General features: G+C 33.1%; 1 protein-coding gene across 2 annotated transcripts in view; it reads right to left on the bottom strand.

Moving 5' to 3' along the window:
- Nucleotides 1–6057: 6057 nt before the first annotated feature.
- Nucleotides 6058–12409, bottom strand: part of CLDN16 (claudin 16) — a 74181-nt gene continuing 67829 nt past the window's right edge. The window contains exons 4-6 of one of the 2 annotated variants that reach the window (XM_072807835.1): nucleotides 11647–11811; nucleotides 8766–8957; nucleotides 6058–8015 (exon numbers count right to left, since the gene is read on the bottom strand). In XM_072807835.1, coding sequence (XP_072663936.1) covers nucleotides 7882–8015; nucleotides 8766–8957; nucleotides 11647–11811 — 491 coding nt within the window. In that variant the 3' untranslated portion in view covers nucleotides 6058–7881. The remainder of the gene's footprint in view (nucleotides 8016–8765; nucleotides 8958–11646; nucleotides 11812–12409) is intronic. The other variant, XM_072807836.1, reaches the window with a different exon arrangement.

Below are 12409 nucleotides of genomic sequence, written 5' to 3'. Positions count from 1 at the left end.
TTGGAAAAATCTATTTGTGGAATGCAACAAACAAAACTAAAGAAACATTTTTTTTTTCTCTAGCAACTAATGAAATGATGTCTGTCTTTATATTTAATAAATAGTTTTTCTTTTTCTCATTGCATATGAAAACTGAAATGTAAATTCAGATTATTTTCTCTTTTATGTATCTAAATCTGGGTAAATTTCTAATGTTAAAGAGTCTTAGGTACCACTAACTAATTGCCTTCTAGATTTACCTATTGTTTTTTCTTGAAGAATATTGAGAGACACAAAATAAGAAAGTCTAAGGATATATTTTATTTTATTTATTTATTTTTTAAGAAAGTCTAAGGATATATTTTAAATAATCAGTGAACAATTGTATACTTATCTGATGTCGTGGGGAATATTTGTTCACATGTAAATTGACCAAAAAAAAAAAAAAAAAAAAAGAGCAATGCTATGAGAATATTGGATGAAGGGATGAGATACCAATCTCTTAAAGATCCCAAAGCATTACTGGGGAATGTTCTGCTAAGCTGCTAAGTGTAAGAGACAGCTACCCATGGGACACACTCAAGTGATAAGAAATGGTCACTAAAAAGGGTGAAGTTGAACCATAGGGCTTCTGCTTTGCTGCTTGACGTATACAGGTTCTTTTCAGTTCAGAACTAAACTGTGTAAGGCTTTAGAAGAGAGTTTGTTTACTTTAAAAATACATTTTCTTTTACACTGATTTTATTAGCGTAAGTAAAGGATTCCATGGAGGAAGGATCAAGAATTGACATATGCTCAGAACAGCCATTAATGGAACATTAATTCCATGTGATTAAGCCTCCATTATGTTCCTAGCTTCTGATTTTTATTCTCCGATAACACATTTTTTTTCTTAGTTTCCCCTCATCTTTGTTTCTGACAAGGTTTGCTGACTGCTTCCGTTTCTGCTAGATTAACCACATTAGCTTGTTTCCTTGTTATTTACTAATCTCAAAGCTTTTCCTTCTTTAATAAAATAAAGTTACCTCCGATTTCCTCTTCTAACCAATACTTTCCATCCAATAGCTTTAGAAAAGAAAGGCATGGTATAGTGTTTGTAGTAATTTAGTAAGAAAGAAACTACGTTTTGCAAATAAAACATATCTCAACTCCTTCCCCTTAGCTCTCTGGGTTATGTAGGCTTAGTTTTGCATATAATAATGTAATTTTAAAAACAGTAAAGCAATTTGAGGTTTCAACAACCCTCAGTTTTTCTTCCACATCCAGCAAACTCCGGAAGATAATTCTAGAACCAGGTTTATTTGGCTTCATGTCCCTTTATACATATGAAGTAAAGCCTGTATCACAAAAGCATTCTTCTTTCAAACTTCCAATTTCCTTTTTGACTCTGGTTTTTCTTTTTCCTCCTGCTAAATATTAGCAACAAAAATTTAAGCTGTCAGTTTTGTGGAAGCAGTCAAGTTTTTGCAAAGGAAAACTTAAGGTACTAACATTTTTCAAAAATCTCCTAAACCTTGGGATCCCTGGGTGGCTCACCGGTTTGCTGCCTGCCTTTGGCCCAGGGCATGATCCTGGAGTCCTGGGATTGAGTCCCACATCGGGCTCCCTGCATGGAGCCTGCTTCTCCCTCTGCCTGTGTCTCTGCCTCTCTCCCATGAATAAATTTTAAAAATCTTTAAAAAAAAGTTTCCTAAACCTTGATACAAGTGGAGATTACAGAAATTAAAATCACAGTATTTTATTTGAGTTATATCAACAGCAAATTGTGAACAATTTTGGGTTTGGAATTGGACCCAATCAAAAAATATTTTTTAGACAGTCACAACAAAAAATATCTTGAAGAATTTGATGCTAAGGAGTTGTTAATTGTTGATGTTGTTGACTAATGATAATAGTATTGTGGTTATGTTGTTTAAAAAGTCTTTATCTGTTATGCGTATATAATGAATTATTTATGAGTGGAATAATATGATCGCTGAGATTTGCTTTAAATAGCCAAAATAATAAATATTATTTTCTTATTTTTTGGCTCTGGAAATATCCTATATGTTGAAAAACTGCAGGCCCAATACGGTGGTTGACAGAGGTTCCTAAACTGGGGCTTACACAAAGGTTTCCAAACTAGGGGCTTAATGCCCAATCTAATTACAGTTTCAACCTCCTCTGAAATGCATCCTCAGTGGGTCAGTCATGAGCTATTTTTTTCCATCACATCTGGGTCCTCTCCAGCCCCCAAAGAAAGATGAGGTAATTAGCATGATGACACCATGCAAACAGCCTCCGCAAGACCCATCCTTTCCTTTTGCTAATAACTTCCTTGTGCCCACCCCTTCCATTTATGAAACGCTTCCATTTTGTACAACTCCTCAAAGTGCCTCTCTACTTGCTGGATCTGGTGCTTCCTGATCCGTGAATTGTTCAATAAGTCAATTAGATCTTCAAATTTCCTTGGTTGAATTTTGTTACATAACAGAGCATATGTCCATTCTTCATTTGCTAACTCTAATCCTAGCTTGTGGCTTTACTTTGGATGAGCAAGTATGTTTAATAAGTTGTTTTATCTTTTGCTTAGAGTATATTCTATTCTAAGAATACTACATTGATTAAACCATTGTATACCAAAATTCATTCCCTAAATTTGGACCTTCTCATTTTTGATTACCTGAAAAGTGTTTGTACTTATATTTTTATTTAATGTATTTTAAACCAACTCAGTTTCAAACTTAAATGTATTTTTAATGGAAACTTCAAATTGTGTTGTAAGTGGAAGATGTGCTTTTTGAAATCCATATAAAAATAGATGGCTATAAAATAAAACTATTTAATGTACCACCGAAATTTTTCAAATACCCTTGTTAGTAAGTTTAATATACTTTGATAAGCTCACCAATATATGCTTTGAAATATGGTATACACCATTACATGGGACTAAAAACCAAAAAGCTTATAATTTCCATTTACAGAAATATTCAAACAATAATAGGTGATTATTTAAAAAGTTGATCAACTGTGATCAATTTTGTTAAATAAATGCAAACCAAGGAACCAATATGATCTCATTTTTTACGCATAATATCGGTAGCAATATTAAAGATTACTAACATCTTGCATTGGCAACACTGTAGGGAAACAAGCGTTTTTATATACTGCTGGTGAAAGTGTAAATCTGTATATTTTTTGGAGACCAATTTGGCTATAGGAAACAAAAATGTAAATATACTCACATAAATTCAGCATTTCTACTTTTAGACATAGAATGTAATGCTATAGTTACAATCCTGTAGGAAGGCAAAGGTATTTTTAAAAGAGTATTCATTTCCACGTTGCTAACAATAGCAAAAATGAAGATGTTGAAAGGAATAAATTAGATAATAATGGTTCATATGTACAATGAACTATGCAGCTACTGAAATTAATGAGGCGATATGGAAAATGCCAATAAATATATTTAACTATTGATTTTATTTTTAAAGGGAAAATATTGAGTAACAGTATGGTGTATACATTTTCAAAGGATCTATACACACCATAAATTGTAATTTTTTTGTTTGCTTGTTTGAAAGGATATAATAAATAATGAGAAGTGCACCTCTTAGAAGAGAGGTTGTAAGGGAGTTCCATGGAGGTGGGTAAGAGGGACATTAATATTTATATTTCTGTACCATTATATTTTGGAAAAATCTTATGTATATATAATTTTCTCTATGTCAACTCTCTTCTAGGTGTTGGAATAATTGTGTTTTTTATTTGTTTTCTTCCTTATCCTTTTTTATTTTAAACAAAATTATTTCAATAAAAACATTAAGTGACAAATGACTAGGTTTCTTTTTAATGGAAACAGGGTAACCAATATCAAATTGTGCAATATATTGCTTTCAATTAATTGCTGCATATCAGGGGCTAATGTTATTTACTTGAGAACAATTACTTCTGAGCTCAAAAGCTGCAAAACTTGCTCCAAGAGTTATTTTTCTACCTAATTCTCATTTTATCTCCTTAAAATAAGATTGGAACTATTCTTTCCAGTATGAGAATGTTGAAACAAAGAAACAAAACCAAAAAAGTAAACAACTGACTTGAAAGAAGATTAAAGTGTAAAGGAAAAGATATGATGGGACGATTAACTGGGAATCAGAATTACACCTGTGATGGTGAAAACTGTCTTAATAAGACTTTACTGCATAGATGATTCCTCAAAGAAGCTGACTGTATTAAGGAAAATAGGCCAAATAAAACTAGCACCTTCTACATATAGGTTGTATATCTAATGATGGCACTGAGAGTTTTTAGCAAATATCTTCCCTTCGATTTTCCTATCTTAGAAAGAGGGGGAAATGTTATCTTTTTGTATTTTTCATTTTAAAATAATTTGTGAATATCAAAACCTCCTCCTCCCAGTTATGCTCTAAGAGCATGGAACTGTTTGTCTTTTTTAGCACATCAGTGGCCTTTTTTTGATCCTCTGTGCACATTGTTCTTTGTATAGAATTCTTTTTCCTCACTTGTTTTTGTCGAAAATCTTCCTCTTCTGCAGATTGGTTATGGTAACTACACAGACTAAAGTAAGGAGAGGTAGGCTTATTTTACAAATTTCTACTGCAGTTGTAAATAAAATATAATTAGAAAATCATCCTTCTAGAAACCCTAACCAATTATTGATTCAGATAAGGATTCTCAATTGTTAAAGGTGTTATTTTAAAATTATTATTATGGTTGATGGAGAATGGAATATTCCTACAGTTTCTAAAATCACTTGTTTTTGTCACTAAAGGACAAATATATATAACTGAAGAATGGATGGATTAGATTGCCATCACCCTAATCCAGTGAACAATTTTAGCATAATTGAGGCTGAATCAACGAGATATTAAGTCTCCATATATGCTATCACATCACTATAGTGTGTTCTAAAAACTTTTTAATTTGAGCCCATCAAGTCTCTAAATTTCAATTTCAATTTGCTGGAAATACAAGGCATAGAGAAACAAGCTAAATAACATTACCAAACTAAATCCAAAAGGTAGAATATTATTAAAGAAAACTTGTACCCTTGTTTTATTTTTTTTTTTCATGGTCAGTGAATTAAAGAGATTTAAGAGGCATAACAACTAGAGAAATGCAGATTCTGGTTTGGACCAGCCAGCTGTCTAGTGCATTTTGAAATACTTAGGGAAATTTCAATATGGATAATTAGATATAAATGAAAAATTTTTGCTACAAAAAGGCAGAGATATTACTGGGAAAAAAGTAGCTTACAAAGCAACATACGTGAAATTATCTCTTAAAAAGAAATATATGCATATGTGTGTCTTTGCATATATGTGTATAAATATAGATTATCTAGAAGGATATGCAGATATTTTTTTAATTTTTTTTTTTATGATAGTCACAGAGAGAGAGAGAGAGAGGCAGAGACATAGGCAGAGGGAGAAGCAGGCTCCATGCACCAGGAGCCCGATGTGGGATTCGATCCCGGGTCTCCAGGATCGCGCCCTGGGCCAAAGGCAGGCGCCAAACCGCTGCACCACCCAGGGATCCCAGATATGCAGATATTGAATGAGGTTTTAGGAATAATGATGCTCTTGATAGAGAGAACATGATGCCTTACTGTAAAATATGGAAGATAACTTTTTAACTATTTTTGTTCTTCACCTTTCTACAATGCACATTTAAAACATCTATAGCAACAAAAGTCTAATTTCAATTAAAAACATGATATTGGAAAGTAAGAGTTAATGAAGAGAAACAAAGAAAATTGTAGTTTTTTACATTTTATTTTTTCTTGTTGCAAGTAACAAGATATGATCAAATTTTGGCATCCAGAATTTAGTGAGATATTTCAATATTTCAACCTAGTAATCTTGTGTGTATACCTTGGGCGTACCTTAATTCTTCTTTCTGGGCATGTTGAGTTGCCATCATGCCAATTATTACTTCTTCACTAATATTCCTTTTGTTGTCACTAGTTGCTATACAAAATGTATTTTTTGTTATGCTTTATTTTGGGAGGCTTCATTAAATAATAGTGAATGAGGAATAAACATTCCCAAAGAAATTTTTTTAAAAACTTAACATATCTCCCAGGATATACGGAACATTTTTATTGAGAAAAATTTCAAAACATTCACGATGTCAGTTATCACCAGAATCCTCTGAAATATTTCCTCATACAAAAGAAGTCTTAAAGGAAGGAAAATTTATATCTCTAAAATCTAGTGAGTTATTTCATTAATTTTACCCTGCTTTTCCCAATAATTTCAAGAGACTAATTAGAATATATAAAATATGACAGACAACATATCATAAAAGTGGAAATAAAAATGTTAAAAACCAAGGTTGTGAAAAAAGAACAATACAAAAGAGGTTTTAAGCTACATTAAATAATACCAGTATAACAAGTAAACATGATCTACAAATAATTTTTTAAATATCAATTACATGGTTAGTAATATCCATGAAATAAAAGTGAATCAGTTACTTTTAATTCTAAGATCCGATTAGAATTTCTCCTGAGAATACTGGTAGACAAATACCATGTGAAGTCATGAACACCATTCTCAACAAAATAAATACACATATTAGGCTTTCCTCATCTCATTTTCACATGATTTTAACTCTAATTTTAAAACACTTCTTTGGGGGTCTTTGGAAAGTCACAACTAAATCTCTATTTTCCAAAGAACTAATTTCTAGTTCAGTGGATAGTCTGTTAAGGTACTGCAGGAGTATTTATGCTATTCATGTGATTTACAAGAAATCAGAAAACCCGAGATTAAATTATGTAACTTTTAAAAAACCCTATCATTTAAAAATTTAAGATGATTACATTATGAATATGACTAAAATCTCCATTAGCAATCATTCACTGATTTTTTAAGTGTATAATTAAACATATAGTTCTATTTTTTTCTAAAAAGTACACATTTTATGAGAAAAATTGATCCTATTTTCAGTAAAGAGTTGTGAGCCTTTATTTCTTCCAATCAAAAACTATTTGTCAAACGTTAACATCTGTCAGATATTTTGCTGGGTGCTGAGGATCCAGTGGTGTGAGGACACCTGAATCAATGAATTCTAATATGGTGCATTCTTGAAACATTTTTGAATGTCCAATCAATAAATGAATTGAATGAACTTCCTAGTTTAGCTATTGCTGCAGAAGTCTAACAACTTGGCAATATATAGGCAAGTTTACAGCAATGATAAAATAATATACAGATCTCTTATGTCGTTAATGAGAAAGAAAGCCACCACTGCTCTGGCATTAATTTAGCAGTGACTTTTGACATTCTAAGTGTGGAGGGGAAGAAACTTCTTATCGTTAGGTTCCACCAGTGGCTGGTATATGAAACTGTTATTTTATTTTTTTCTATTTTAATAGAGTCAGAGTAATGGTAGGGTTTGATATACCAGTTTAAATTTGGAAGAATCATCTTTTTCCAAGTTAGCAAATAACTCACTCGAATGAGAACACAAAGAATGAATCAAAAAGCCAGCGAAGGAGCTAAGAGACTGTCAATTCCTTTAAAGATTAGAATCTCCGGCCTCTTTCAAAGGTTGCTTTCTAGTCTTAAAGTGTCATTTTACTTGAATATCACCATGTCACAATCTCTAAGAGCAGTATAGAAATCACAAACAAACATTGGTATATCCTAGCAACCTTATCTGAAAATACAGGGAAAGTGTGTGTGGGCATGTGCAACAGGAGGGTAGAAAGGAGGGGGGCATATAAGAATAACAGAAAAGTAGCAGTGATACCAGAATCAAACTTCTTGATTAAGCTGAGCAATTAATTTAGGTGAACAAACATGAGGTCTAAATAAATGTTCCTGGATTAACCCGAGCATATTGAGCATTGATTGATGATTTCAGTAACATACATGCAGAGTGACTAGTGGCACTTTACACCCTTGTGTCCACAGCATACATTTTGGCGGTCTCTGTTCGAGGGGCTGCATATGACTTGGCCATGGAAGCAGCTGCTGTTGAATAGGCTTTCCTCATGGAATATGGATAATTCCTCTCAAGTCCAACATCTGTTGGAAAGAGATAAATGTAGTGATATAAAAATAATTAAGACTCAGCAAACTTTGGGGAGAAAATGTCATTTTACACATTCTTCTCATAAAGAGGCAAGAATATAAATATTCTAAGAAGGAATCTTCTAAGAAGAACCCTAGAAGAAAATCTGAGATTTTCAACTCGAAAGTTATTTTTAGATTGAAAACTTAGGTAATTTCCTATTCTTTCTCTCTTTATTTCTTTGTATCTCTTTTCCTTCATCCCTTTGTTCCTTTTTTCCTTTCTTTCCTTCTTTTCTTCTTTTCTTTCTAATGAAGAGATGGATTCTCTTGCTTTTTAAGTTATATTTTTAAAAACCCAATAATTACACATTACATTTTTGACAACAAATATTTGACTTGGATTTCAGTCTATATATTTAACTCTAGGTACAAATTTAGTAGATTGAATGAAGATATATATATATAAATCATATATATATATATGAAATCATGAACACATTGAAATCATCATATATTTAGAATGGATAGAGCTATAACTGTGGGTTTGTTTGTTTTTTTCTCCCAATATAACACTAACAAGGTAATAAGGCTTAAATATTGCAAATCAGTTGTTCTTGAACAACAGAAATTTTTAATGTGTCATTTATTTAATAGGTAGGGATCAAGTATTGCAACATTATTTTGTGCTAGTAAGATGTTTCCACAAGGCTGGGCAGATTGTTACAGGAGGCAAGGAAGTATGCTATTTTATTTTGTTCTTACCTTTGAAGAGGTATAAGCAGCATGTCAGGACAGCACCAGCCAAAAAGCAACCCAGAGACCCAGCCATTCCAAGCCAACAAGACCAACCAAATTTATATTGGATGCCAAGAAATATATTGTGCAAAACCAAAGAAGAACGTTCCACATAAACATCAACCGCATACCACACTGAACCAATGATTCCCGGGGCACCTGAAAGAAAGGAAAGTTGCTAAAAATAATGCAGGCCTTTTCAAATTTAAATTCAAAGAGATATAGCTGCTACCCAAAATGCATGGCATAATTTAGAGGGATAATAGTGATGCGATGGATTCAAGGACAACTCAATTTTTTTTTTTTTTGACAACTCAGATTTTGTATACCTCTTCTATGTCTTCCTTTTGCTTCCTATTGTGTATTTATTCCAAACTATGTATCAGTTTATATACAGAGTAAACAATGCAGTGTTTCTCTGTTTGTTTGAACATAAAATGATCACTGTGGTTTTCTTTAATTTTCCTCTTTCCAAATTTTAAGTGCTGTATAAAACAAAATATGAAAAACAAAAGAAAAAAGGAAAGAACACTAAATCGAAGACACATAATACACAGCATATGTTCATTCTCTACTGATTTTCTAATTAAAAACACATATCTTTAAGAATATTCTATTGATGCTTTGCCCCCCCCTCCCACCTAGACCCACAGTTAAAGCTGTATTAGCTACATAATCAGCTCCCATAAGGAAACTATGTTTTTGAAGTCAATAGCTTTAGTGTGTTTGGGTCAAAAAACAAATAAATGGAGTAAAAACTGTCTTTATTTTAAAATAAATTCTTGGGACTCCTGGGTGGCTCAGCAGTAGAGCCTTTGGCCCAGGGCATGATCTTAGGCCCTGCAGGGAGCCAGTTTCTCCCTCTGCCTGTATCTCTGCCTCTCTCTGTGTCTCTCATGAATAAATAAATAAAATCTTTAAAAAATAAAAATAAAAAAATAAATTCTTATCTACCACCCTCATACCATGTAAGAGTAAATTAAGAAATTTAGTCCATCTGTCAATTTGACTGGCTTGAAATGATACCAATAGAATCCTTTCACATTTAAACATATAAACTGCACGTCATTGCTTAGAGGCAAGGAAAAAAGGTGAGGAACTCTGGGACAAATTATGTGAAAATGGTGTTCAGCATTTCATTGCATTCTTTTCCCAATTGTTTAATGCAAGAAGTTTAAGAAGGGCCAGATCGTGAACCTATAACCTTCAGGTAACAGGGTATAAATTGCTACATATTTTTTATAATATTGTAATCTATAAGTTTAAGATGGCTTTAGTATTTTATACATAAAATTATTATTTTATATAAATATATAAGGCATACTAATTTCAAATGATGGTTCCAAGCCTTTGGCCATCTCTGGAAATTTACTTTTGTCATTTCTTAATCCATTCCTGCAGGGATTTTTTTTCCCAGCAACTCATTGTTTCTTGGTTTTTGTTTTTAATTTAGTTTATTTTGTTGTTGTTGTTTTTTATCAAAAATGGTGAATCTGGTGATATTCCAAAGTATTCTGGAGCAAAAATGTATAGCATTACATGGTGTTTAAATTTGTTCAATAAGACACAGTAATACATACAAAATGTTATCACTAGGCTGGACATGGGAATAAACGTCTTAAAAAGGAAAACTTACTAAGTTCTTGTGACTTTTTAATACAGCCTAAGGATCATCAGGCCTTGACTCTGTGTGTGTGTAAAACTTCAGGAAGTCCCCTAGTTTTGAGTGCGTGATGGGTTAGGCTCTCTGCTATGGGCTTACTCTACCCACACTGGATCTTCATGACAGCATTTGAGTAGATTTTATTACTAGGGCTTCACCTTATTTTGCAGATCAAGAAAAGGAGACCAGTTAAGTAACTTGGCCTAAGCTCACATATCACACATTTATCTCCAAGTGTTTGTTTTTATTTTTTTAAGTAAATTCTAACACCAAGGTAGGGCTCCAACTCACCACTCCAAGGTCAAGATCACATGCTCTACCGACTGCGTCAGCCAGGTACCCCTACAAGCACTTTTGATCTAAAACCTTTATCTCTTCATCTTGTACTGCCTGATGAAGTTCCCAGTTACATTTGCTTTGCTAATTTTTGGTTGCTACCATCAAGAAAAAAAAAAGTTGTTTTTTTTTCTCTGAGGGGGTATGCTCATTGGTTTTTTATCTTCCTGCACTTTGAGTGCTTCAACAGTGTATTTTTTTCCCAACTTGCATTAAGATCCTAAGAAGACATCATGTTGTGACAGAGGAAGACTAAAGTGAGTTTAATGACAGACCTGCATGAAATATCACTTTTGCTCTTTCATCAATAAACACCATGTAAAGTGCTTTTTGACTGTTTATTAGTCATGCTTGATTTATTAGCCTTCAGGACTCCATTTATCCATCTAGTTCTTAAGTAGGGAGATAATCTGCTTATTGTTACATTTATGATCAAATAAATGGCTTGGCACATGAGAAAAGTCTCACATAGGACTTGGCACTATTTAGTTCATTGTTAAAAAGAAGTGGTGGGAGTGGGTACAAGTAAGGAAGTGGTGGTTTGGGACTTACTTTGGGACTTCGTGAATAATAAAAAAATAAATTATTTGAAAATTTTAAAGCATTACATAATTTTTTAAAAAGTAGTTTGAGGACTTAATAAACTTTGATCTGGGATATTATCAAAAATCAATTATCTGATTCCACAGCTGAAGAAAGTAAGGTTGGTGGATGTGCTCTTTGGTCCTTCAAACTAGAAAAACAAGTCACATATGTTCCTAAAATGAACTTTTTGACAACAAACACCCTTCTCTTCATCTCAAGATCACGGATGAGCATCCCTACCCCCATCACTAGTGCAGAGAGTACCTGCTATTAGTAACATGGTTCCAGCAACAAAGCAGATGCGGACTTTGATGTATGGCTCATCAGGGAGGAATTTCACACAGTCGAGACCAAGAAGCAGGGTGATGAATCCAAATCCAGCTAGAATATCTGCAGTAATCATCAATGCCCGAGTTACCACCAGCTTCACTGGAAGATCAGGGCATGTGGTTACATCATGGTCAGAGGAAGGAAACATGTTAAGGTACAGAGGTACACCCCAAAACAGATACTCACATATATTAATATATGCCCACTGAAAGAATTAGACTTCAAATTTGTGTGAATGTGGAATGTTTTCATAAAATGCAAAAATATCATGAGATGATTATTGATATGATTATTTGTTTAAGCACGAATTATTACTTAGTCTTGATGCCCCCCCCCCCCCAGGAAAATGCCTGGCATATAGTGAGGACTAAGTAACTGTTTCCTTGTCTGTTTTCTGTTTGGGAATAAATCTTGTTCACAAGTATTATAGGTGAATATTGAATTGAAAGTGGAGTATCTATTCTGCAGAACTTACCCCAATAAACATTTAAGAACTTAACAATCACTACATTTGTTTGAAGTTCTATTGAAAAAATATATTTATTATAACTGGTTAAAATTTGGTATCGAGGAGTAGGATAAAATATTTCAAGATGTCACTTGCCAATTCAGGCTGGTGGGAGCCATTAGCAGGTTTTTAGAAGGAGAAGGAACTTCTGTTATATAGTAGAAAACTATGTGCAGAAACCAGATCATA

Source organism: Canis lupus, chromosome 31 (genome assembly GCF_048164855.1).
Source record: "Canis lupus baileyi chromosome 31, mCanLup2.hap1, whole genome shotgun sequence".
In the NCBI taxonomy this organism is placed as follows: Eukaryota; Metazoa; Chordata; class Mammalia; order Carnivora; family Canidae; genus Canis; species Canis lupus.
This window is presented reverse-complemented; position numbering and strand designations above follow the sequence as displayed.